We start from the raw sequence: 24,688 nt of genomic DNA, 5'->3' as shown, positions 1-24,688 counted from the left end.
TATCAGGTCATAATACATGGACATAATGTTAGCTTAGCAGACACATAGAGTAAACAGCTTATCAAAGAGTGATTTACTGTCACTCAACTCCTTTTTAGTGTGAAAGGACGTAGAGCACGTTGAAGGTTTTGGTCAGTTGATCGAAACACACAATATAGAGTTGGCTCATTCACTCCATTTCCCTCGTAATCACACACACATATACACACAAAAACAAGCACATATATTGGTGTCCAGTTTCTTCAGACCTCTGAAGTGGCCTGATGCTAATGAACTCTGAACAGAAGCTCCACACATTCATGGTGCTGTGGGAAAGAGGAGGGGTTAAAGAAAGAAAGAGAGAGAGAGAGAGAGAGAGAGAGAGAGGGTTGATTCAGTGCCCCAAAGTCTCTGTTCTGGCTAGCAGGTTGAATGCTTAAGTTTGGTAGGGGGAGAAAGAGAGGAAGGAAAAGGACAAGGGATGAGAGCTGATCGAGGCACATCTTGAACAGGTTTACTCTGATTCATATCTGATGTTTGGCCTTTCAGCAGCCAAACTAACATTAACTTCTCCCCATCTCTCCCATTCTTCTCTCCTGTCGTTTTCTTTTCCTCTACACCCTCCCTCCTAACACTTCTTCTCTAAACTCCCTGGTTGAATACCTAGACTGCTGGTGATAGCCGAGCATTTTGGTTGACAGGAGAGGGGAGCAGGATGGTGAAACTCAGGATTTGTGTGATGAATGCTTTTGAATGCTTTGTGGACGATTAATGGTGGTAGAGGAGTAAGATGGGCTTATAGTGTCAAGAAGTGGCATGGCAGCTGTAGAGGAGAAAACACAGAGGAATTGGCTGAATGTTTTAAAAGAAAACACAGGTTGGAACTTTTTGATGAATTCAAGTAAATTGGCAAAGAGTGGAAGCTAGTTTAGTTTAGGGCAATTTGGCAAAGACCAACACTGACAGAAGATACAGAAGGTACATTGTCTCTGACTCTATTTTTTTTTATCCTTTTGTCTTCTGATCCTCCCTCTCTGTCCCTCTCCTTCAGGTATAAGAACGTGGAGCGTCTGGCGGCAGAGGAGTACGAGAGGGAGCACGTTAGGGTGTCGAGGACTCGCCCTGACCTCAACTTGACCTTTGAACCCTTGGAGGCCTGGCCCTCATCATCGCGCAGCAGCACCCCATCCTCTTTCGCCTCCCAGGAGGACGCAGAGGCTGACCCCGAAGCCAGGACCCCAGCCACCCCCTACACGCCCTCTGAGACCGGTAGGACAACTGTGAATACAGTTTGATGGAGTAGCTGTCAAATATTGACGCACTGCATACAATATTGACTAACAACATGGTGTCTCTGTGGGGATGGGAGTTATTAACAAGTCAAAAATGCTTAGATGACGAATTATAAGACTGACATGTCAACTAAAGATTGTTTTGTAAAATTTTACAATTTATAATTACTCTCCGGTTGGTTTAGAGGATTTAGATTCAATAGTGTAGCCAAATGCCACATATTAAGTATTAAAATATATAATCGTATCAGCATTACTACGGCTAAACTACTACTAGGATTGCTACCATTTCTTTTGCTAGTACTGTTAAAAAACTAAATTAAAAATAAGAATTTAAAGGGGTTAGCTTATGTTATACTATACTGTGGAATTGTTTTGTCTTATAATGAATAGATGGAATAGGTGTGCTGTTTGTCAAAAAATGCTAAACGTGACAATGTATTGTTTTGTAGAGGTATTTTGAGTGACTAATTGCTTATATCAATGAGATTAGACTGCTAACAGTTAAAATGCTGGATTACATATATGCATCGTGTCCTGTGTATCGCTCATGCCTATGAAGGTAATATGAATCCAGAGTGAGAATGGTGGACCCCACCACTAGCAATTAAAATGACTATGTAGAGAGGTAATTCCTGAATGGAAAGACATTGAATGGCTATTGCTGCCAACATAAATAGCATCAAAAACAGAGGGTTTGACTTTATGAAAATCTTGAGGATTATGACTTTCAAGTTGTGTGTGTTAAAGGTCTCTTAGTTAAGAGCACTATGACTTTGAATTCTGCTGGTTAATACAAATTAAAACCAGAAGGACGCCAGTTCAATTCCCAACTGGGCGCCCCAAAGCAATCATTCTTAACCTTAAATTGTTTCAGTTTGCAGACTACCATTTAAATGGGCATGCAGACGTGAGCTAAAGAGGGAGAAGCAAGACAGACTGTGGAAAATACTGGTGGGGGGGACACCATCAGGGGAGGCAGAAAGCGTAGGGAGAGAGAGTATGGGTGAAAGGGTCAAATGGGTTTTTGAAAGACCTTTTAGAAAGTGTGACGCCAAAACATCTTGTGTAAGAAAAAAAGTCTTGTTTGGGAGCTAAGGGAATGCGCAACTATGAGCTGAGGTACTGTAGCTCAAACGGGTGAGCGTATGAGGCCTCACTGTGTCGTGTTATTTTAACCCCGCCTGCATCGCTTGCAAGGACTGTACTGTTGAGTTACCTGTTTGTACCGTGTACATGAGTGTGTTTTGACATAAACAGGATCTTAATTCTTCATTTCCTGTTCATATCCCGGTCCTGCAACAACACGGCTTTCTGTGCCTGCCATATTGTTTACATTAGTGTATAAGTGTTCGTGGGAATGAGTGTTGATCATAGACTGTAAAAAGAAAGGTGCTGATACAGGGGTGTCCCATGTGCAGCCTAAACAGAGGTACCTTTAAAATCAAAGACAGCTATGGCACATGTTTCAAACTGTATTTTATTGCAGATAAGTTAGAAACCTTTCTGTATTAATGACTGCCCCAAGTTAAATCAAGGAACCTGCGTTTTATAGAATAAAGTAACACTGATTTTTGTTTTTTTTGTAACAGGAGAGGCTGATGACTCCAGTGCCAGTCTAGAAGCAGAGGAAAAAGAGACCACTGTGGAAGAGGAGGAAGAACAGAAAGAGGAGGAAGAACAGAAAGAGGAGGAAGAACAGGAGGAATTAGAGGAGGAAGCGTCAGCAGAGAAGGAGGAGGAAGCTGAAGAGTGTGAGCAGGAACCAGAGAAGGAGAAAGAGGAGGAGGAGGAGGACAGCGGCATCCTGAGCGACAAGGAGCGACAGAATGAGGAAGTGAATGAGAAGGACAACTGCTCGGCCTCCAGCATCTCCTCCGCCAGCAGCACTCTGGAGAGAGAGGAGAGGGGGAGCAACGAGAATGGTGGGTAGTTTTGTACTGCATCATGAACTAACATTCAGGCTACATTTTCAATTCTAGTTTTTAGTAAGTTGCTTATAAGGATTTTATTCAGCAGTCATTCTTTTGAAATTATTGAAATTATCGGCTGAGATGGTACTAAATGACTTGTTAAGATGGCCACTGCAATCATGGTTAAAGTTACACTGTTGAATTTACAACCACTAATGGCGCTATTTAGCAGTCATTTGATGAGTTGGTGTCGTTCTGCTGCCAGTTCAACATTTATCCTGACAGACATTTAACCAATGTAACAGTTTTAAGATTGGAGTCTGTGGTATGTCGGCTCTCTCTTTCTGTGTGGTTGTCACAACGCGTGCTGCTGTGTTTTGTACAAGCTGTAACTGACCAATAGCTTTCTTAGACACACCAGACAGAATTGTCTTACAATAGCACAGCCTGCTGGAGATGAAATTATGTATTAACTTTTCTTTGTCTGCCCGGGAGAGAACCAATCTGACTCTGCCAATATTCCTTAAATGACAGAAAGACAATTCAGTCAAAATAGAAACAGGCTGAGCATTACTCCTTTTGACGAGTAAGTGCCCCTTTATTAATTCTTAATGATACTTAATTTGTACAATATATCTCATTGTATTTCTAATTTAGTTGATACTCTAAAGTACGTAAGCACTTGATTTAAGGCCATCTTGACAACAGCAATGGCCCAGTGAGCGCTCTTTCTTACATTCCTCTCTCCTGTTTACCCCATCAACCTCCTTCTCAGGCTTTAAGGAGGCAGAAGTGAATGAGCAGTGCAGCAAACTCCTCAACAGCAAGCTCTTCATGCTAGACATGCTGTACTCCCAGAACAAGAAGCCCAGTGATGAGGAGGAGGAGGAAGAGGATGCAGAGAAGGAGAAAGAGAAAGAAGAGAGAGAGGACAAAGAAACCCAGGAGAATGCGGACGGGCCACTGGGCGATGACCAGAAGACAAACAACAGGTCTGACAAATCAGAGAACCGCGGGACTATCCGACCATTCGCCGAGCGGTTTGGAGACTTGATCAAGGACCTCGTTTCGCCCCACCCTCACCTGGATATTCCAGCCCCTGAGCCCCCTCCTCCTCCACCCAAAAAGGAATCGGACACGATCTGGGACCAGCTCCTGGCCAGCCCTCGAGAGCTGCGCATCGGGGACATCAACTTCACCGACCTGACGGAGGACGATGACAAGGACATTCTGGATGCTGTTTTGATGGGAGGATGCGGAGACCTCCCACCCCCGCCACCTCCTCCCCCTTGCATTCCCTGCTTTCCTCCACCACCACCCATGCTAGGCAGCTGCCCCCCACCCCCTCCATTGATTGGGATTATGAGGCCTCCTCCTCCCCCTTCCTTTAGTTCCTCAATTCCAGTGCCTCCTCCCCCGGAGCCACCTCTTTTCAACAAGAAGAAGAAGACAATCAGGCTCTTCTGGAGCGAGGTGAGTCAAGATTCAATTACCATTTCCATCAGTCAAGTACAACTAAGGCTTTTTGGACAAAACAATTGCATCACTGTTTTCATTTATCCAGTGGATGATAAGTGGAGGTATAGTGTCACACACCTTTCTCTCTGTGTGTAGAGGAATTAAGTCATAAACGTTTTTGGTTTGTCTGAGGCCCATTTTGTTGGTTGGGGTGGAGGTTCTTGTAAGGATGAAAAGTTCTTGTAAGACAGCACGTTTTTATTAACCCGTTGTGATTGAGGAGTCATCACAATGACCCACTCTGTTCCTGGTCCTGCTATAATTTGTGGTTCTTTGTGTTCAGAGTCTCTCATTTACCTGTTTTATTGTAGGAACTGAGAGTCTAACACATCCCTCTACATAATGTTTTGATTGTGATCAGGTGCGGCCGACAGACTCTCAGTACAGGGACTACAAGCGGAGCGGAGACTCGCTCTGGTCCACACTGGAACCAGTGAAGTTGGACACAGCCAAACTGGAGCACCTGTTTGAAACGAAATCAAAGGAAATACCAGTTACAAAGGTAAATAAGCTGTGCCTGAACAGGGTTCAGAGAGGTTTGGGACATAACATTTTATATTTGTCTGTGGGTCTGTCAAAGGTTGTACTACCTAACCAGATTTTTACTGATTAGTGGACAGACAGACATGTTTTCTGTTTTGTGTGAATTAATTTCTTAATCCACCACATTATGTGTCTAACATATTTAATGTTGTATCAACTTCTCATGTAAACTACAGATGCTCGGCAGGAGTCATGTACTTTCTATTTTGTCCTTGTGATATTTCCTGTACTTCAGTGGCTGGTGCTTTATCACAAACACCTTGTTTTTACCAACCAGCCCACGGGTGTGGTGTCCACTATCTCCAGCACTTGAAAGGTGATATTTTAAGAGTTAAATGGGGTCACATGTGTTCTGATCCTGACCAGTTTTGAATCCTTGGTAATTCTCACAAAGCCTCTAAATAAGAAAGGTATGATCTGCTAAGATGGGGAGCTGAAATAGGCTTCTCCGGAGCCACTGCTCCAAAACCACAGCTTCTGTTAGAGCTGAACCAGTTAGTAGCTCACCTCGGCTCAGCTTCGGTGTCTACACGTAATGTGTCGGTGATGTGTGATGGTGGTCTGCTGCTGTAGTATCGAAATAGCTCAAGCAAAGCTGTCAGTTAATAAGACAATCCAAGATTTAGAGGACCACCAGAATATTCAAGCCATCAGAGGTCAGAGGAAACTTTACAAACAGGTTTTGCTTTGGCAGACTCTCCTTTGTTCCCTTCTTTAGGTGCTTTTACCCATCAGAATTTTAAATATGTGTTTAAATTCTTTGCCTTTAGCTCAGTAAGGTAATGCATCTCTATAACAAATAAGTTAACTATACTCCGGTTGCTTCCTTTTCTTCATTTCACCCCCTCTTTCTCCCAACTATCTTGTCTTTGTCTGCACTATCTAATGAAAGAAAAAAGATGAGTCTTACAAATGAAAACAGCATAAACTGCAACATGTAACAAGTCAATAGTGCCAGACTGTAGTGTTCCAGTCACCATGTGGTGAGTAAATAACTTCCTAGTGGCAGTAACAAGGTCTTAGCACCTACTCTGTTACACTTTTATGTGGTGACATATTACGACTTCCTTCCATTAATAGTTTAAAATGGTGAGGTCATATGTTCACATACGGTGACACCCCCCTAAACACTGCTCCGACAAACCATATAGCTCCCACAGCTGCAGTCAATGTAACCTGAGTGATGATCCCTCTAATCCTTACAAGCCGATAAAGCGGACCACACCGAGGAAAGAGACAGAGAGAGGCGAAGGGGGGATTGGGGGAGACCCAGCCTTGACCCACTGTGTGTTTTTGTGCCGTAGAAAACAGCAGCAGACGGCAAGCGTCAGGAGATCATCGTTTTGGATTCCAAGAGGAGTAACGCCATCAACATCGGTCTGACGGTGCTGCCTCCTCCTCGCACCATCAAGACGGCCATCCTCAACTTTGACGAGTACGCGCTCAACAAGGAGGGCATAGAGGTGAGATACAGACACTGGTGAAAGGAAGAAAGGGGTGAACATGACTGAAACTTCCCAAATCCTTCATCGCCGATATACTCCTGTCCTCTCTTATCCCACTCTGTCCTTGCCCTCAGAAAATCCTGACGATGATCCCCACAGAAGAGGAGAAGCAGAAAATCCAGGAGGCCCAGCTGGCCAACCCAGATGTCCCGCTGGGCTCAGCAGAGCAGTTCCTCCTCACTCTGTCCTCCATCAGCGAGCTCTCTGCCAGACTCCAACTCTGGGCTTTCAAGATGGACTATGAAGCAACCGAGAAGGTCCGTATAAACATGGGGCAGTTTGAAAAAAGAAAAGGGTAGATACTTTTCATAAGAATGTAGCTGTGGGAAGGCCAAACCTAAACCATTATCAAACACACATTTAAAATTGTACTGCGCAACTGAATGTGGTTTTATTAAAGCAGGAACAGACATACCCGTACAAAGCCAAATGAACTCTGCACCATAAAGGATTTAGTGAATGTGCACAACATGTGTGCCTGTGTGTGTGTGTCTTATGCCCGTGTCAGTTAGTATCAACATCCCTTTTAGTACAAACAACATCCGTAAAACATCAACATAGTTACATCATAACAACAGAGCCAAATATGCACGCTTATTAGCGGCACCTTGTCTTCTCCTGGCACACCATGTTTTACTCGAGCGAAGAATGCATCCAGGAGGAGAAGTTCAAAGACAAAAACCCAGAGAATGAAAAACACACAACGCCCCGCCGTTGTCCTGTAAACTTTATGGCTTTCCGCAGGATGCAGCCGTCTTTAATCTCTCCATGAAAGGCACGATTTCTGCCGCGCGTTCGGGCAGAGTGGCGTTTCCGACCCAACTGTGGGACTGGTTTGGTAGTGGAGGCTTAAGGGCAACATACCATGCAGCCACACAAATGCGCGCGCAAGAGAGTCTGCTGCACAAAAACAAAAGCATCATGTAATCAGGAGCACCTTTGATAGCGAAGGCTCGCCGAGACCTTTAAACAACCTCTCATGATCTCAAGCGCAAGCGATTTGTGGTGGGAGACTAGGGGCACCTGTTCACCACTTATGTAACCGTAGACTCGTGAAACACATGTTTTTGGGAGTCTTATCTGACTCAACTAATGACATGTGTGTACATGTATGTGTGTGTTTTAATCCTTCCAGGAAGTAGCAGAGCCGCTGCAGGATCTGAAGGAGGGTATGGAACAGTTGGAGAAGAACAAAACACTACGCTACATCCTCTCCACGCTGCTCTCTATTGGAAACTTCCTTAATGGCACCAATGTGAGTCATGACAATAACAGGCTCCCTTCATCATACTGGGACATCATGACAAGCTTCTTTTGTTTGTTGTAATTGTAGAGACATTCAGTGATTTTAATGGAGTGTGGATTTTCTAAGCCTGTAATTTGTACATTAAAAATTACATCACATATTAGCTACTATAACTTGGTGAGAACAGATGTACCTTACAGTACTACTTCAGAAACCCTTTGCTCAGCCACTTGGTTGTTTTCTAGTTCATTTTCTAAACAACTTTAAGGACTGGATTTTTGTGAGATTGTGTTATTTCATAGGAAAGCATTAAAAGAAACAGAATTTTTTTTGTGAGTAATTTGTGTGTCCATGCGTCCAGGCTAAAGGCTTCGAGATGACGTATTTGGAGAAGGTTCCGGAGGTGAAGGACACGGTTCATAAGCAGTCTCTGCTGCATCACGTCTGCTCTGCAGTGGTTGACAACTTCCCTCAGAGCACCGACCTCTACTCCGAGATCGGAGCCATCACCCGATCTGCAAAAGTACGCTCACTTTTGAAAGGCTTGTGTACATGCTATTTTGCATCCCTACACTGTAAAACATTTTCTAAGAAAAAAAAAACAGTTTAAACTACAAAAAAGAAGGGTTTCTGGAGAGATTCAGCTCTCAAACAATGCATGGTGGGAAGTCTGCCAATAATAATAATAATGTTAATCATGCAGCTTTTTGAACACTGTCTGAAGTTGAATTAACTATAAGTTTACATTACGTTATTGACAAAAGATTTGGTGTACCCACTTAATTCCTGTATGATGTTTTACAGTTTAGCTGAATGATATTGAACCCTTTCAAAGAGGAATACATACAATTACTAAGAGGACTTTCCCTCTACAAGTCCCTTATTTGCATCAACATCTCTTCCGGCAGGTGGATTTCGACCAGCTGCAGGAGAACCTGTGTCAGATGGAGCGGCGCTGCAAAGCCTCATGGGACCACTTGAAGGTGATCGCCAAGCATGAGATGAAGCCCCAGCTGAAGCAGAAGATGTCTGACTTCCTCAAAGACTGTGCTGAGAGGATCATCATCCTCAAGATTGTTCACCGCAGGATCATCAACAGGTAGTTGAATAGTAATTTGTCAAATTTCTAGTGTGTAGTGAAATTTGGCCATAAACGTTAAACAGCCTAAAAGAGACCCACCTGTAACTCCTTCTCCCAGGTTCCATTCGTTCCTGTTGTTCCTCGGTCATCCAGCCTACAGTGTGAGAGAGGTCAGCGTCCACAGGTTCAGTAAAATCATCAGCGAGTTTGCGCTGGAGTACCGAACTACCCGAGACCGCGTGCTGCAGCAGAAACAGAAGCGAGCAGACCATCGCGAACGCAACAAGACCCGAGGAAAGATGATCATGGACGTCAACGCTCCTGTGAGCATCGCACGCACAGTCCCTTGCACAAAGACACACTCAGACTTTCCATTCTATCTTCTTGTCCTTCTCTTAGCAAGTCTAGAGCTGCTTCTTCACTTTTTCCTCCGTTACTTTCTCTGATCTAGACTTCTACTTTCCCTTTTTCTTTCCCCTATAGTCTGATGATGAAGAGGAGAGTGAGGTATCAACATGTGTGCTGGCTGTCTGCATGTGTGTCTGTGTGTGTGTGTGTGTGTGTTCATGAAACCACTAACCCTGACTGAAGCACTTTACCTCAGAGTTTTCCTTTTCACTGACTTTAACATCTGAGTGGCTCAGTCAGTGAAGTAGAGTAGGCATCATAATATTTACAGGTTGGATGTTTTCCGTGACGCTTCAGCTTGTTTGAGTCAAAGCCCAAAATACTTCAAATACAAAAAGCCAAATTCTTATTCTCTTTCATTGTCTCTCACCGTCAGTGTGGTCGGCATGGCTCCACCAGTAACAACAGCGCCCCTAGTGGCAGCCAGGAGAGCGAGCAGCCTCTGGGTCTGGGCCACTCTGAGGATGCTGCAGAGCACGAGCACATGAAAGCGGTACTGAGAACCAGCGTCAGCGGCGGTGACAAGGAGCCCGCTGGCGTACCAGGGCTTCGGACACGGACAAGGTCCAGGCCTGGACGGGGAGGTGAGGGTGACAGGAAGTTCCCTACAGGGTCACTTAGAGACGAAATGCAAAAGTCACGGCCCATTAAGGTATTTCTTTGTTAATGCATAAGCCTTTGTTGTCCTCTTTATTTTGTTCAGGTCGCAGTATGCAGTCTTGGACACCAGCCGTGGAAGAAGCTCAGATCTGTGGAGACGACGCCGCAGACGACATCATGGAGCGTATAGTGAGGTCGGCCACTCAGGGTCCAGGAACCAGAGCCCAACCCCGCGAGAGAAGGAGGTCCAGGGCCAACCGCAAGTCATGTACGACCTAAATCCTTAACTTCTGTCCCAAATCCGTACCACATACAAATTCTAAGCAGGTTTTGCTCATGTTGTATGTTCTCACTGGAAAAGAAAAAAGTTTATTTAGAACTGTCAGTTCACATGCTTTAGCTTTAAACCATTGATTTCTGGTAATGTGCTGTTCATGTACATTATTCCTCCACAAAGCCATACACAATCAAACTAAAGAAGCTGCTCACATTAAGCTAGGAACAAATCCAACAAATTGTGGACTAAGTAGACACAGATAAGTTAAGTAAAAAATCTAAAAGAAACAACCCTGGTGATGTCATCAGGGTCATCCTGGATTTGGGCTTGAGACTTTACATTTTTACATTAAAGTCTGCATTATGATCCAAAGTGAGTAGGTTTGACAGGTAGATCAGCCACGTTTTGTTGCATTATGGGAAAGGAAGGATGCAGTGTTTCAATTGCTTGACCCATGCTAAAAAATGAAAATCAGGATATCTCGGCCTATGCTGCATCAATTTTGACCATAGTTTTTTCTAAACCATCTATCGCAAAAATACAGTACAAGCACAGAGAAGTGCTGGGCACAAAATCAGACCTTAAAAGCAGTTTTAAAAAGTGGAGACTTCTTGAATGTACAATAGCATAATCAGAGTAGCACAGATGTGTTTGTAATTTGAAATAGCATCTTAAAATCACACTTTTTCTGTCAGCAACGCAGGAGAGAAAGTATTGTATCATTTCCTGTTTGTATAAAACATTTACAAATCTAAACAAATATGGGGATTTGAACAGTATACTATAAAGCTTAGTATATTGTACATACTGTATAATGTTAGTATGTAGTATGGTTTTAGGAGACAGCATCAGCTTGATCACAGCAGCTGATGTGATAAATGTGATAAATAACCTTCTCTTCTCGCAGTGAGGCGGACCCTGAAGAACGGACTGACCCCAGAAGAAGCACTTGCTTTAGGACTAACCGATTCCCCGGATACATCGATGTGATCATCCACCCTCCCGCCTGTCCTCATTTCCATGGAAACAAAGCCACAATCATCGAGTAGACGTCTGCCTTCATCACCTTTACAGCGTCATATTTCACCTGCCACAAACCCCTTTTAGGTTTTTGCCAGCTGCTAATTTTGCCTGATGTGTCTGATTCCTGAAGCCATGTTAGTGTTTTTTAATGCAACACAAAGAAAAATTCTTCCAGAAGAAAAAGTGGAAATGAAGAAAGAGAATGCGTCGATTAAGGACTTATGTGTTCAACCTGGCAAGGGAACGGAAATTTGTATTCAGTGACGCTGCCTCTACGCTGAAATGAAACCCTTCCTATTTATCTAAACATATATTTGAAATGTTGCATTAGTCCAAAAGGTAATTTTTGCTTGTGAGTTTCTGCAGCTGTGACGCCACCATTTTTCTTTTATTTAAGCTGTGAATTTCAGTTTGTAAAGATTCACTGGCTGAAGAGGAAGTTTGATTTGTTCTCATCCAGTTTCAAAGAATCCCAAGAGATCACCAACAAACAAAGAGGCTTACTAAGAATGATCCTTTGTGAAAAGGCAAATGTTTGCTTCTGCAGCTGCACGTTTGACAAGTGACGTGTGTATTTGTGTTTAGTAGGAATGTGAAAGGTTTTCAATCTGACGTGTGCTTTCATTTAAAACGCCATCTCTCACTCGTTTCATTCACCTCCTACTTCTCAGCTAACTCACAAATGTCACATTCACAGGTGTAGTTATATCCAGTGTTGATATGAGTGTTGATTACAATTCACTTTTTTAAATTTTTTGGCAACATTGATCTCAGTATTTATTTGCAAAGCTCGGACATCTTGCACCTTACTCAACATGAACAGTTACTCATTCTGAAATGAACGACTGATTCAAAACACAGAAAAAAAGGAAGTTTTTATCTCAGAGGAACCGTTTGTAAAGTGTAAAAAGACAAAAAGATGTTCTTTTTGGTTGTTTTAACAATCTATTTTGAAGGACATGCAGAGAATTCTGCATAAAATGTGTAAATGCCCTTTCAGCTGCCAGGTACTTGTAGTACTACAGTGTGGATGTTTAGTGCGGTTCATGTGATGTATTATTTTTGTAATTTCTGTAGAAACTTGTATTATAGTCTGAGAGAAAGGGTTAAAAACAATGGGATATTCTGTGAATTGTTATAAAAGAATAAAATATGTGGTTATAGCTGAAATATAAGTATTGCTCTGTGCTCAGAGAGAGGAGCGGTACTTGGACATTTCCCTCGAACTATGTGGTCACATTGTACTTTGTATGAACTTGAACAGGTTGTGGATAATGTAAGTCCCAGCTGAACCATCTGCTCCTCTCACAGTACATCAAAAACTGGGAAATATTGCTGCATAAATATCATGTAGTGGGCAGGACACAAAACCGTTGTTACAAATACTTTCACTTGAAATGCCGTGTACACGCATTCTGCAATAATAAAAGAAAAGGATGTGCATGTCATTCTTTTTCACTGCTTTCATTTCTGAGCACTTGAATACACACTACAACATGTGGCTGTGCCTCTACTGACCAGCCTTTGGATTAATGAGGTGCCTTAAACTGCTGCTCATTTAACTTGTGCAGTTCAGCATTGAGATCGGAGAGCACAAATCCCAGGAAGTCTTGGAAATCAACCCGAGAGGACAGGTTGGTATTCACATGTTTTCAAATATCAAGTACAGTAAAAACGACCATATCAGTTCAATCTAGTTAGCTGTTACAGTAAAACAGTATCACTGCGGGGGACTTTCCTATAGGGGTTAATCCCTATAGCCAGTCTAATATTTCCATTATTTAAATTTTGTTAGATGTTTTATGAATTCATAAACTATTCATTAGTTTGTCTGCACTATACAAAAAATGTGTTACATCAGAATAAATGTTAAATTCCTTTAAGGCACAAGACAATGTAGTTAATTTGTAAGTATTCAATCATTTTCATGTTACTTAATTCTACCAGCTCCCTGCCTTCAAACATGGAGACAACATCCTGAATGAGTCTGGTGCAGCTTGTTTGTACCTGGAGGTAGAGTGTAAAACCTGGAGCAACACACTGCCTCTTTTTTACCATTTGAGAGTAAAAAAAAACAACGTCAGATAATATGGAATATCCTGTATATTATGTTTTATACTGACTATGACACATAGGCCTGGTCTTCGTTGTTGTTTTCTATTACGTTGCTGCAGACAGTCACTTTAAGTCCCATGGCAACAACCTCATCCCTCACAGCCCTGCAGAACAAGCACTGAGGTACCAACGCATGATGGAGGCCCTCACTGATAAACTCAGTAAGAGACACACACCCTAACACAAATGCCAACACAGACACAGAGTGAAGAGGAACAAAATGAACAGTGATATTCATCTCGGATGATCTGTCTTAGATTCAGTCATCTACTTTGCATGGTTTGTCCCCGAAGAGGGGAGACATGATTCTGCTGTGAAGAGAAACAGGGTAACTCTGGCCACTGAGCTCAAACTCTGGGAGAGTTACCTGCAGAAGGTAGCGAATGAACAGCACACACACACACACACACACACACACACACACACACACACAGAGGCATACTGTACACACACTATGCAGAAAGCAGTGTTTGTCATTTGATTTCGGCATCAAGGTGTCTGCAGGCTTGTACCTGTCAGGGGCCTTCTCGTTGGCTGACGTGACAATTTTTCCAAACATTGCTTATTGTTTTGGGTAAGTGAGTGTAGTGCTTGGTGGAAGAACGAGTTAATCTGCTTTGGCTTTCAGTGACATCATAAACTTTTTTCTTGTCTTTAGGCTGTCTGTTGGACGTTACTCCAGATTGGCCAAATAGTACAGCCTGTTGAAGGACAGACCCAGCATCAAAGCCAGCTGGCCCCACACTGGCTGGCCAGCCCAAAGAGTTATGGCATCCTGAAGGATCTCTGAAACACAAACATTTACTTTACCATTGTTTTATATATCTGTAAGTTAGTTTAATGGTGAAAAATCAATAAATAAATGGCATGCTTAATTTTCCTATGGAATGTTTCTCAAATGGGTTAACATTTGACGTTTTTATAAAATATGTAAGCTATCACAAAGTGAAATTATTTGAAAGACCAAAAAATTACATTGCCACCTCCTAACCAGCAGGTGGCAGTAAGCGCTTTTATTACAGCTTGAGATCCCTGTGAACTGTGGATAGAGTGCAATCCCTTTTTTCTCTGCGTTTGTCTGCTCAGCTTCTGAGACGCTTGTGGAAGCCCTGAGGTTGTAGGCCGTGAAAACTGAAGGCATGGCCCAGGACATGACTCTGCTGTGGGGCTCCGGCTCTCCTCCCTGCTGGAGGGTGATGATCGCTCTGGAGGAGAAGAACCTGCAGGGCTACAACCACAAACTGCTCTCCTTTGAGAAAATGGAGCACAAGTCCCAAGAAGTGTTAGACATAAATCCCAGGGGTCAGGTAGGGAGTAAATCCATGGTAACATGTAAAACAGAGGAACGGTAGGCTATCACCCCTGACATTTTCCACCCGAGAATAACAACATTGTGACAAGCGCAAAACAACCACAACTATTAAAAACAGATGCGACATGCCTTTCAACCATTTTTATTATCCCTGAAATGCCAGCTGTTAAGTAAGGCATCTCCAGACTGTTTCCAAAGCTTTAGCAATGCATTGTTTTCCAGTTTACCAGCAAAAATGTGTGGTTACTTTCTGAAGGTTTAAGACGAATAACGGATGCAGTAAAAGTGTGTCCTTTTTACGAATAATACCGTCCTGCTATTTAATTTCATGTTCATGTGCTATATTGTGTTACCGTTTCTGTAATGTTATGTTAGTAGTTCCAACATATTTAGTAGTATTGTCCTTTGCTAGTTAGCTCAGTTGTTGGAGTCACTATTTCACGGACATTAACGGTATTTGGACGGTAGCGCCCTTGGGGAGCCGCAGCATGTAACGTTACTGTTTCACCACTAGATGGTGCCCTTTACCTATGTTTTAACAGGAGAGCAGGTGATATGTCTGTTATTTACCTCTATGCACAGTGGTGAATATTCTGCAAAGTGCTACATTTTTGTTTATATCTGTTGTCCTTCTGTAGAACCACACAAGTTCACAAATCTAGCCTAAAGTATGTTTAAGTGTCCTGCTGGTCTCCAATCTGATTAATAAAGTGCAGAGAGTGAACACTGGTCTTGTCAACTGCATTCTGACTGCGTGAATGGTCAACATGAAAGTCAGCCGGTACAGTCCTCCTATTTCGTTCATTTTCAGTGTACAATTTAATTCGGGGTATATTAAAGGTTCTGTTGTTTTAAAGTTTTAGTAGCATCTAGTGGAGAGGGTTGTGAATTGCAACCAACTGTGCAGTCTACCACAGCGCCCCCCTACCCTTTAAAAGAGCGTAGGACAGCTATGGTGACACAGCACAAAAGGTGTTGTCTTCTGAGACAGCAGAAAGTAGCCAGTCAAGAAATTAGATTTCTTTAAGTAGATATATTAAGAAATTATATTTACGTAATTATTTAGTAAAATATATTATTGCGAATTGGCCACTGACAGATAACATGGAGAATGGAAGCCAAGAGTGTTTAACATTGTCATTGTTTCTGTACCACAGTCCATTAATAACCACATAATAGATAACGTTTATACAAACATTGACAATGGAAATGGTTAATTCTCTCTGTGAGTGTGGACCCTCGCCAAAACTGCGCGCCAACAATAATATCTGTCCCGCAGCCAGATTATGGTGCTTTGATAGCGGCCAAACAAAAAAATAATATGATAGCAGTACTGAAATAGATCTCAGTCATGATAGCAACAGTTACTCACATATAAACACTTCAGTTCAACTCTTCAGTGCTTTTGTCTACAAAATAAAATCATGAAAACGTTTTCTGCTGCAATGCTTTATTTTTTTGCTTTTACTTTGAAAATTTCTGAACAATATTAAGAGCCTGTGGCCTGCTTGACACACCTCTGAAAGAGCCGTCCGAAAACGTGACATATGACTATACGGTGACAGCTCAGTTTCACTAAGGTGCATGTACATTAATTTGCAGTACTGCTCTGAAAAACACACACTATAATTCTTAGTCATTCATAAGAGTCAAATTTTTATTTAACCTTTATTTAACCAGGAGATTCCCATTGAGATTAAGAACCTCTTTTGCAAGGGTGACCTGAAATAACTCTGTCTAAGCATTAAGACATGCTATGTGATGAGAGCTAATAGTTTAGACTCTTTATATACAGTCTGTCTTGCTCACATTATATCCTGTTTGATTTTTAAGCTTCCCTCTTTCAAACATGGAGACTTCACCGTGAATGAATCCTACGCAGTCTGTTTTTACCTGGAGGTGAGCAAGCCTCTCCATCAACTGAAAAATGTCAGCAACAGATATCAACACTAAATGAAACATTATGACGTGTGACATCTTGAAATGTATATGTGTGTGTCTTTTTCTCTCTTAATGGCAGAGTCAGTTTAAGTCCCAGGGAAACAAACTGATCCCAGACAGCCCGGCAGAACAAGCACTGATGTACCAACGCATGATGGAGGGTCCCACGTTCTACGAAAAACTCAGTAAGACAAATACATAAAAAATTCCATGAGCAGTCAGATCAAACCCAAAACAAAACAAATACAACTGAGCTCATTTTAAACATGTTATTTAATTACCACGCAGGTAAAAAAAAAAAAATGCTCAGCTTCTAATGTTGGTGTCATAATAGCATCAAAAATATTGTTTTCCCTGTTATGTTTCCCACTGTTCATTCTATGATTTGAAGGCTAGTGAGATTCTATTATTTTTATTATTATTATTCAGTTATTTTTCTTATTGTTAGCAAATCCCATTAAAAGACCAACACCAGTAATACTGGCTGACATGTTTCGAAGATACAGTCCACTCAGTGAACGCTGTGTGCACAGAATATGTAAATTGTGTTTCTTTTTCAGATGCAGTTATCTACTACAACTGGTTTGTCCCTGAAGGAGAGAGGCACGACTCAGCTCTGAAGAGAAACAGGGAAGCTCTGGCCTCTGAACTCAAGCTCTGGGAGGGTTACCTGCAGAAGGTAGTGTATGCACAGTACACACACAAACACAAAAACAAACTCGACATGCTGGGACGTGTTCAAACATGCTGTATTTTCCATCCCTTTCTTTCAAGCTGGGCTCTGGCTCCTACCTGGCAGGACCCTCCTTTTCACTGGCAGATGTGACCGTTTTTCCAACTGTTGCTACTCTTTTCAGATTTGGGTAAGTGGAAGAAAGGCTGTTAAATTTTCTAGTCACACTGGCATGGCTGAACATTTAAAATGTCTCCTACCTTCTGTTCTGTAGATTGTCTGCTGAGCATTACCCTAAACTGGGAGAGTATTACGCATTGTTGAAGGAGCGGCCCAGCATCATAGCCAGCTGGCCTCCTCACTGGCTGGAGAACCCCAAGGGACAAGACACGCTCAAAGACATCTGAGGTTCACACACACACTGTACAATCACGTCTGCCTGTAATGTTTTGGTTTGGTTTCTATAAAAGCTCTTTTGTTTATTGTAGTTTCAGTTCCCAGGTTTTCACATGTGATACAGCTCTTTAATTTTCTGATATTGTCATGGAATGAAAGTGTTGAGATCACCAGTATGTTCTTAATATATTAGTGTTACAAGGGCAGAAATGTAGTTCTTTTGTTTTGTCAAACTAACTTTTATATTTAGTTCAAAAGTGTGTAAAAAAGTCGTGTCTGTCAGATATTTAACAAACACAGGCAATGTTGGTCTGTGCAGCATGTGATGTTTGCAGGGTAACAGGCATAGGTTGCAGGCCAAATGTAATGTAATGTGATATTGTTGATCCAGCGTACATACATGGCGTGTATTTGTAACATCAATATCTGTTTATTAATATATGCATAAGTCACTATAACAGCAGTTTTCCATGTGTTTTGACTAAAAAAACCTCCACTCAAGCAAACATGTCTTCGAGGCTACACACCACATTGAAAACCCATACATTGGCTCTACAATTAAACTAGCATAGGCCAAACAAAACCCAGATGTCTCTTTTGAAGGTGTTGAAGTCTGGGAGTAAGAAATGTGTTCAAGTTTGGACTTCATGCAATTTTATGTTGAGCTCTTATGCGATCATCTAACCACATAAGCTCTAAATCCGCGACTGTTAACCCAAATATTCATGGCAAGTCTGGCGTCAATCTCAAGATTTCAATCTCACAATCTCTCACAAAAGGTATGTGGTGTCTGAGGACATAAACTGGTTTGTTTTATTGTTTGAATGGCCGTGCCACAACTGGTTCACTCTGCACAAAGGTAAGTGGAATGCTCTGTGTTGTCATGACTTTGCATAAGTGACATAGCTCTGTATTGCAGGCTGTGCATGATTTTGCATTTTATGTAAAATGTCTTTCAGACATTCGCAGCAGATGCACTGAGCTGTATGTCGGCCTATATCACTTAGACTTAAAAAATAGACTTCTGTACCTGCTTATGTAGAGGCATTTCACATGCTTATAAACTTGAGTTGAGATCCTGCACACACTACCAGGAGTACATCAGCTTTCACATACTGAGTAGTGCAGCCCTAGAAGATGTGCAAAGTGACATCCCAGTCCTCCTCTTGGCCCTTTTATATACTACCTGTTTTGTCTGGGAGTTGGGGCGTCCCCTGTTGTGCTCCATCAGCTAATGATAACTGGGACAGTTGGTATTTTATTTGGAAGAGATGTAATAGGCTAACTGTCATGGGGCTGCCCCATTCAAGCAACAGCCTCTGATGAAACATGAGCGATGCACTTTACGCTTCTCAGTGGCAGTTCAACAGTTCACAGACAAACTAATATTCAAGGAATTTAGTGTTTACCTAGAACTATGAAAAAATGTAGCTGATCAAAAAGCTTATTTGATCAAAAACATCAATTTTATTTTTCTGGAAACCGAACTGATTTGAGGGTTTGTACTCCGTTATGAAATTTAAGTTTCATGCATGCATCAATGAACCGGTAGTCTGCAGTCACAGGTCTCCCTCTTGCAAAATACTGATGATCCCATGCTGACAATCTGCCTGCAAGTCCAAATGTAGGACACTTACTGTATATTCAGACTCTCAATGGGTTTTTCTTGAAACATGGATGAATTATGATGTGGCCGCCTTTGTCAAACTTCTTAGAAACCTAAAATAAAACTGGTCAGCAGTTGAATGTATCGCTGGAAGAAATAGACTTCAGCCAAACCACATGTTTTTCATGTGATTTCAGCAGCTTTCAAAAACACAACAATTAAATTGAGTTGATGCTAAATGCTGATGATCCCATGCTGATAATCAGCGTGCAAGTCCAAATGCACGATGCTGCCAAATAGATCAAAACCTGAAAAAATGGGTCCTCGTGTTACAACAAGCTGAAATAAGCTGGTTTATATGTATCGAGAGAACTTCACTCTTGCTACAGAGTCTATATATAAAAAAAAAACTAAAGCCTTTGTGTACTGCAATCATTGAATCATTCAACCTTTATTTAAATCAGAGTGGTGCAGTCAGAGCAGTCCCTTCTTTAGTGTGTGTACACGAGATAATAAAAGCAATAGGCAAACAAATCCGACAGTAAGGAAAACACGAGACTTTAAAAAACGAGTAAAACAGGTTAATACATTTGAATGGGCATCAAGCCAACATAATGTTTGTTATGTGTGTATTTATCATGTAAGACAACATTTAATAGAAAAAACAGTTTTCAACACAATTGCTTTTCCTTCATGTCACTATGACAAAGACAGCCTGCATATTGATGAAGAAACAGATTCTTTGAATTTTAGACTGGTGAGTAGTTGAATGTATCGCTTGAAGAAACCGGCTACAGCCACATGGTTTTCATGTGATTTCTGCAGCTTTCAAGAACAAAACAACTTGTTGAATGAATCATGGGTGCTCAGTTTTTAAATGTCAATCTCAAATGTGTATATATATTAACAAAGTATATATAGACAGGTGGTGTCTATTACATTCAGTGCAGATTTGACTGTTGTAAAAAAGTATTGTGACAGGCTGTGTGTGTGTGTGTGTCGGGGGAGGGGGGGGAGTGCTGAGTCACTGTGAGTTTTCAATACATATCAGGACACACAGGAAACAGGAAACCACTAAGCTTAAAATAAAAAGAACAAATCAAGATTTTGCTGACAAAGGTTCCCACAGATACATATATATTTTCTAAGAAATGTTTGTTGGAATTTCAATAGGAATATTCAGGCGCATAAAAAAATAATTGCAGTTGCAATTTCAGTGTTTATTACTTACAAATTCACTGTATAGATGTTATGAGTTCCCATCAGTTTCTCACAATTGCAGTATTTTATTCTTGGATTCATGTTTCCCTTTGCACATGTTTCATGCATGTCTGAGATCAAAGAGTATTAATGCAAAGCAAGAGAAGTCACTCCTCACATCTGACTTTGTTAATTCCAGTGGATATAATTGGCTAGAGGCATTATTTCATATTAAAATAGTTAAGTACAGTTACTAAAATATGCAGACTTTCACTAAGACATCATGTTGCCTTGAGTTAACAGAAAGAGTGGTAAACATGCTTGGATAGGGTGTGAACTATCTTAACTGTCTTGAGTCACAGATCTTTGGTGATGACAAAAATGGGATGGGTCTTAATTCCACCAATCCAGGATACCAAGGGTTGGAGCTTGTTATAAAACAAGGCATCTGCCCCTCTCAAGCTTTACTCTTCACTTCTTCCACCATTCACAACTTCATCTGCTTTCAAGCGTAGCAGTTCACTCCATAACCATGGCTAAGGAAATGACTCTGCTGTGGGGCTCCGGCTCTCCTCCCTGCTGGAGGGTGCAGATCGCTCTGGAGGAGAAGAGCCTGCAGGGCTACAACCACAAACTGCTCCGCTTTGATAAAATGGAGCACAAGTCACAGGAAGTGATGGACATGAATCCCAGGGGTCAGGTAAGTTAACACACCATTAAGTAGAAATAATAAAAAACTTCTGATAGTGCCAGCCTGCTTTCTCCTGTTATGGAGAATTGTGTATTTATTTTAGTACTAATAAAGTACTTTAAGTAGTAACATTGAAACTTAAAGTTTTCATTCCACTCTACCTTTCTTACAGCTCCCTGCCTTCAAACATGGAAACAATGTCCTGAATGAGTCCTATGCTGCCTGCTTGTACCTGGAGGTAAGAACTTGGCCAAGCTGCTGAACTTGGCCCTTGTTAAAATGTTATGCAGCCATATCCCAACAAGGAGTTAATAATTATGAGTGCTACTTGTGCCAAGTGTGTTTAACAATGCCTAGTAAGCAAACAGACACCCTACACCTCAGAGGAAGAGAAACCGGAGCTCCATGCAGCTGTTATAATTGTGTCCCCTTTCATGTCTCCAACAACAGAGTGAGTTCAAGTCCCAGGGAAACAAACTGATCCCCGACTGCTCGGCTGAGAAAGCACTGATGTACCAGCGCATGTTTGAGGGTCTCACGCTCAACCAGAAAATGGGTATGTTAAGCCTGACATGCGAAGCTGAAGTATGTCACTGCTGTTTTGCAAAACACGACATACCAGTTGACCCTGTAAATCCTGTATATTCATAATAATAATGATAAATAGTTTGTTACATTTGAGCCACTTGGATGTAGTTGTTAAAGCCTGACTGGGCTTTATGACTTACAACTGTTGTTGCCATTTAGAGGTCTGCCTTTTGGGACTCTGAACTACATTGCTCTTGGCAACATCATACACCAAACTGCCACCTTTACACCTCTGAGACTTCATGTCTTCACCCAATCTCCTCTGAGGGAGCTCAACATCAACTGCCCCCTCCCCCAGAGGCCTGAGATGTTCAAAACACAAGGCATGAGCTAATGAGCTGTGCATTCACATGATTAAGCCGTTGCACCATGCATTAAGTTAATGTGGTGCACCCCTTTAAAACAGGTAGTGATGTTGAAAGGCTATATGTTAATCCCACAAAGGGTCACATGCTCGGACTAGCTTGCATGCAAATCTCAAGTCATGGGGCAGGGTCCTGGAATTTTTTAGGGAGGGGTGCAAAAAGAAGAGGGTGGCATTCATAATTCATTTCAATCAACTTGTGCATACTTAGAAATATAGTTCCTAAAAGTGAACACCGTATTTTGTAAGTACGCTGCTTCAAACTTTATTTGAGCCACTTTGACTGTCTTCACTAATGTTACATAATTACAATTCCCTGACTGACCCCACCCTCAGCTGCAAGGGAAATGAAAGCAGTTAGTTCAGGCACAATGTGCGGGTAGATTTCTCATATCTCTGAGAGCAGTCATCATAACTGTTTATTCATTTTTTTTTTTCTTTCAATTTTAACATTTCTCAGCTGATGTTATATACTACAACTGGAAGGTCCCTGAGGGAGAGAGACACGACTCTGCTGTGAAGAGAAACAGAGACGTCCTGAGTGCTGAGGTCAAGCTGTGGGAGGGATACCTGCAGAAGGTAAACCTCAAGATAAAACAAAAATACCCTCAAATACATGAGACAAAAGATGCAGAGCTGCAGAGGAAGATTTTTAACTGAAGCAAAGCTAAGTGGCGGTTGACTTTAGCTTTATATTTAACGGACAGACACGGGAGTGGTATTAACCTTCTTGTTAAACTAAAAGTGAATAAGTCTATTTCCCCAAAATGGAAATTTCAGCGCACAGTTAAAAAGTAAGTGCAGCAGAGTTGGCTAGTAGTTAACTTGCATATTTTGTCCCTGGGCAGGTTGACAAAACAAATAAAGAAGGGGGGGAAAAAACAAGCTACAGTATAACCATCACAGCTAACATGTATGTTAATTGTTAATAGGGATAATGGCAAATGAATGCTGCCATGTTCAGCAGCTGCCATGAGTTCTTTTGGTTGTCACATGAATGTGGCCTTAACTCCTTTGATTTGTCTTCCAGGCATCAGGCTCTTTCCTGGCAGGAAAGAACTTTTCGCTGGCTGATGTGACGGTTTATCCATCTATCGCTTATCTCTTCCATTTTGGGTATGTGGATTTAATGATTAAAGATGACTTTAAGCTGCTTGATAAAATTAATGCACTTATTACCAAAGAGCAACACATTTGTAATTTTGAAGCTCACACCAACTTTCTCCATTCTTTAGGTTGTGTGAAGAGCGTTACCCTAAACTGGCAGCTTACTATAACTCCAATAAGGACAGACCCAGCATCAAAGCCACATGGCCTCCTACCTGGCTGGAGAACCCACAGGGACAAGACCAACTGAAAGACATTTGAGATTAAAACACATTTCAGCGGACACACTAACTGTTAACTGTTGTGTAATATGTAACCACTCCTTGCATTGCACTGCTCTCACCGTGTGTTTTACGAAATATGCATTTGCTGTTACTGTGGTTGTTAATTTGTTTGTGACTTAAACTGCAGATTAATCTTTTTGTCTTGTAAAAAGCAATAAATGTGACTTTCAGCTTTGCATGCTTAATTTTAAATATCAGGATCCACAAAGCCTTCTTTTAGCCCATTTAGAAGAAAACTGGTCTCTCACAGTTAGTATTTCATATGCAATTTTTTTTATAAAACTGGTGAAAACATCTTCATTCCTGCACCAAACAGTTTCGATGCAGATGCCAATAAGCTTAAATAAATCATTGCTGCTTTTGCTGAACATTTCGGTTTGCCGTCATTCAGTTCTTTGAACCAGCAGTTTTGCTATCTTATCCTGTTTGGCCAGCGGGTGGGAACAGGACCACAAAAAGATGTTTTTACAGAGTCTGGGTTAAGGTTTGTTATCAGCACCTTACAGGGAAATGAAATAAAACCACTCTCGCTGCAGGTGACTTGCCAGTTTAAGGCCTCCAAGCAGCGTTTTATCCCCACTCACAGTACAACATAATGATTATAAGAACTTTGTCAAATCCATCCATCGTCAACCGCTTATCCCGCATACAGGGTCGCAGGGGGGCTGGAGCCAGTCCCAGCTGACTTTGGGCGAAAGGCGGGGTACACCCTGGACGGGTCGCCAGACCATTGCAGGGCCTGCTCAAGCAAAATGTGTTTTCTAAAGGATTGAAACTATAATGCAGTGTCAGGATTCATCATGCCTACTGTTTGCCTTCAAATGACACCCTGTTACTGTCTTGGTTTTGCCAATTCCCTTTGTTTCAGTGGCAGACAAATGTAACCACAACAAAAGATATTACAGTTAAAGACAGACACTTAACAGCAGTGTGCTCCACAGCAACATCACAAACAATCAAGAATTAAGTACAACAAACTGACACAACCCTCATATCACTAAGGATTAAGTGTAGAGGCAGGTAAGA

General features: G+C 41.7%; 3 protein-coding genes and 1 pseudogene across 3 annotated transcripts in view; all 4 read left to right on the top strand.

Annotated features, from left to right (window-relative positions):
* fhod3a (formin homology 2 domain containing 3a) overlaps positions 1-12,833 on the top strand; it is a 69,337-nt gene extending 56,504 nt beyond the window's left edge. The window contains exons 15-27 of the mRNA XM_046059318.1: positions 1,031-1,248; positions 2,864-3,196; positions 3,960-4,657; positions 5,064-5,204; positions 6,550-6,708; positions 6,825-7,007; positions 7,886-8,005; positions 8,358-8,519; positions 8,905-9,095; positions 9,196-9,400; positions 9,862-10,069; positions 10,189-10,353; positions 11,270-12,833. Of these exons, the coding sequence (XP_045915274.1) occupies positions 1,031-1,248; positions 2,864-3,196; positions 3,960-4,657; positions 5,064-5,204; positions 6,550-6,708; positions 6,825-7,007; positions 7,886-8,005; positions 8,358-8,519; positions 8,905-9,095; positions 9,196-9,400; positions 9,862-10,069; positions 10,189-10,353; positions 11,270-11,352 (2,866 nt within the window). The 3' untranslated portion in view covers positions 11,353-12,833. The remainder of the gene's footprint in view (positions 1-1,030; positions 1,249-2,863; positions 3,197-3,959; positions 4,658-5,063; positions 5,205-6,549; positions 6,709-6,824; positions 7,008-7,885; positions 8,006-8,357; positions 8,520-8,904; positions 9,096-9,195; positions 9,401-9,861; positions 10,070-10,188; positions 10,354-11,269) is intronic.
* LOC123976830 lies at positions 12,614-14,290 on the top strand (annotated as a pseudogene).
* Positions 14,291-14,567: 277 nt separating this feature from the next.
* LOC123976276 (glutathione S-transferase A-like) lies at positions 14,568-18,280 on the top strand. Its single transcript, XM_046058282.1, has 6 exons — positions 14,568-14,807; positions 16,646-16,711; positions 16,833-16,938; positions 17,314-17,432; positions 17,528-17,616; positions 17,701-18,280. The coding sequence occupies exons 1-6, from the start codon at positions 14,640-14,642 to the stop codon at positions 17,831-17,833; spliced, it is 681 nt and encodes a 226-aa protein (XP_045914238.1). The 5' UTR covers positions 14,568-14,639; the 3' UTR covers positions 17,834-18,280.
* Positions 18,281-21,087: 2,807 nt separating this feature from the next.
* LOC123976275 (glutathione S-transferase A-like) lies at positions 21,088-23,838 on the top strand. The gene is made up of 6 exons (XM_046058280.1): positions 21,088-21,328; positions 21,492-21,557; positions 21,770-21,875; positions 22,732-22,850; positions 23,302-23,387; positions 23,507-23,838. Exons 1-6 carry the CDS (start codon positions 21,161-21,163, stop codon positions 23,637-23,639), a joined length of 678 nt encoding a protein of 225 aa, XP_045914236.1. The 5' UTR covers positions 21,088-21,160; the 3' UTR covers positions 23,640-23,838.
* The last annotated feature ends 850 nt before the right edge of the window (positions 23,839-24,688 follow it).

The sequence above is a fragment of the Micropterus dolomieu genome, linkage group LG09, assembly GCF_021292245.1.
Source record: "Micropterus dolomieu isolate WLL.071019.BEF.003 ecotype Adirondacks linkage group LG09, ASM2129224v1, whole genome shotgun sequence".
Classification (NCBI taxonomy): Eukaryota; Metazoa; Chordata; class Actinopteri; order Centrarchiformes; family Centrarchidae; genus Micropterus; species Micropterus dolomieu.
The sequence above is the reverse complement of the archived record's forward strand: the minus strand, read 5'-3'. Positions and strand labels throughout refer to the sequence as shown.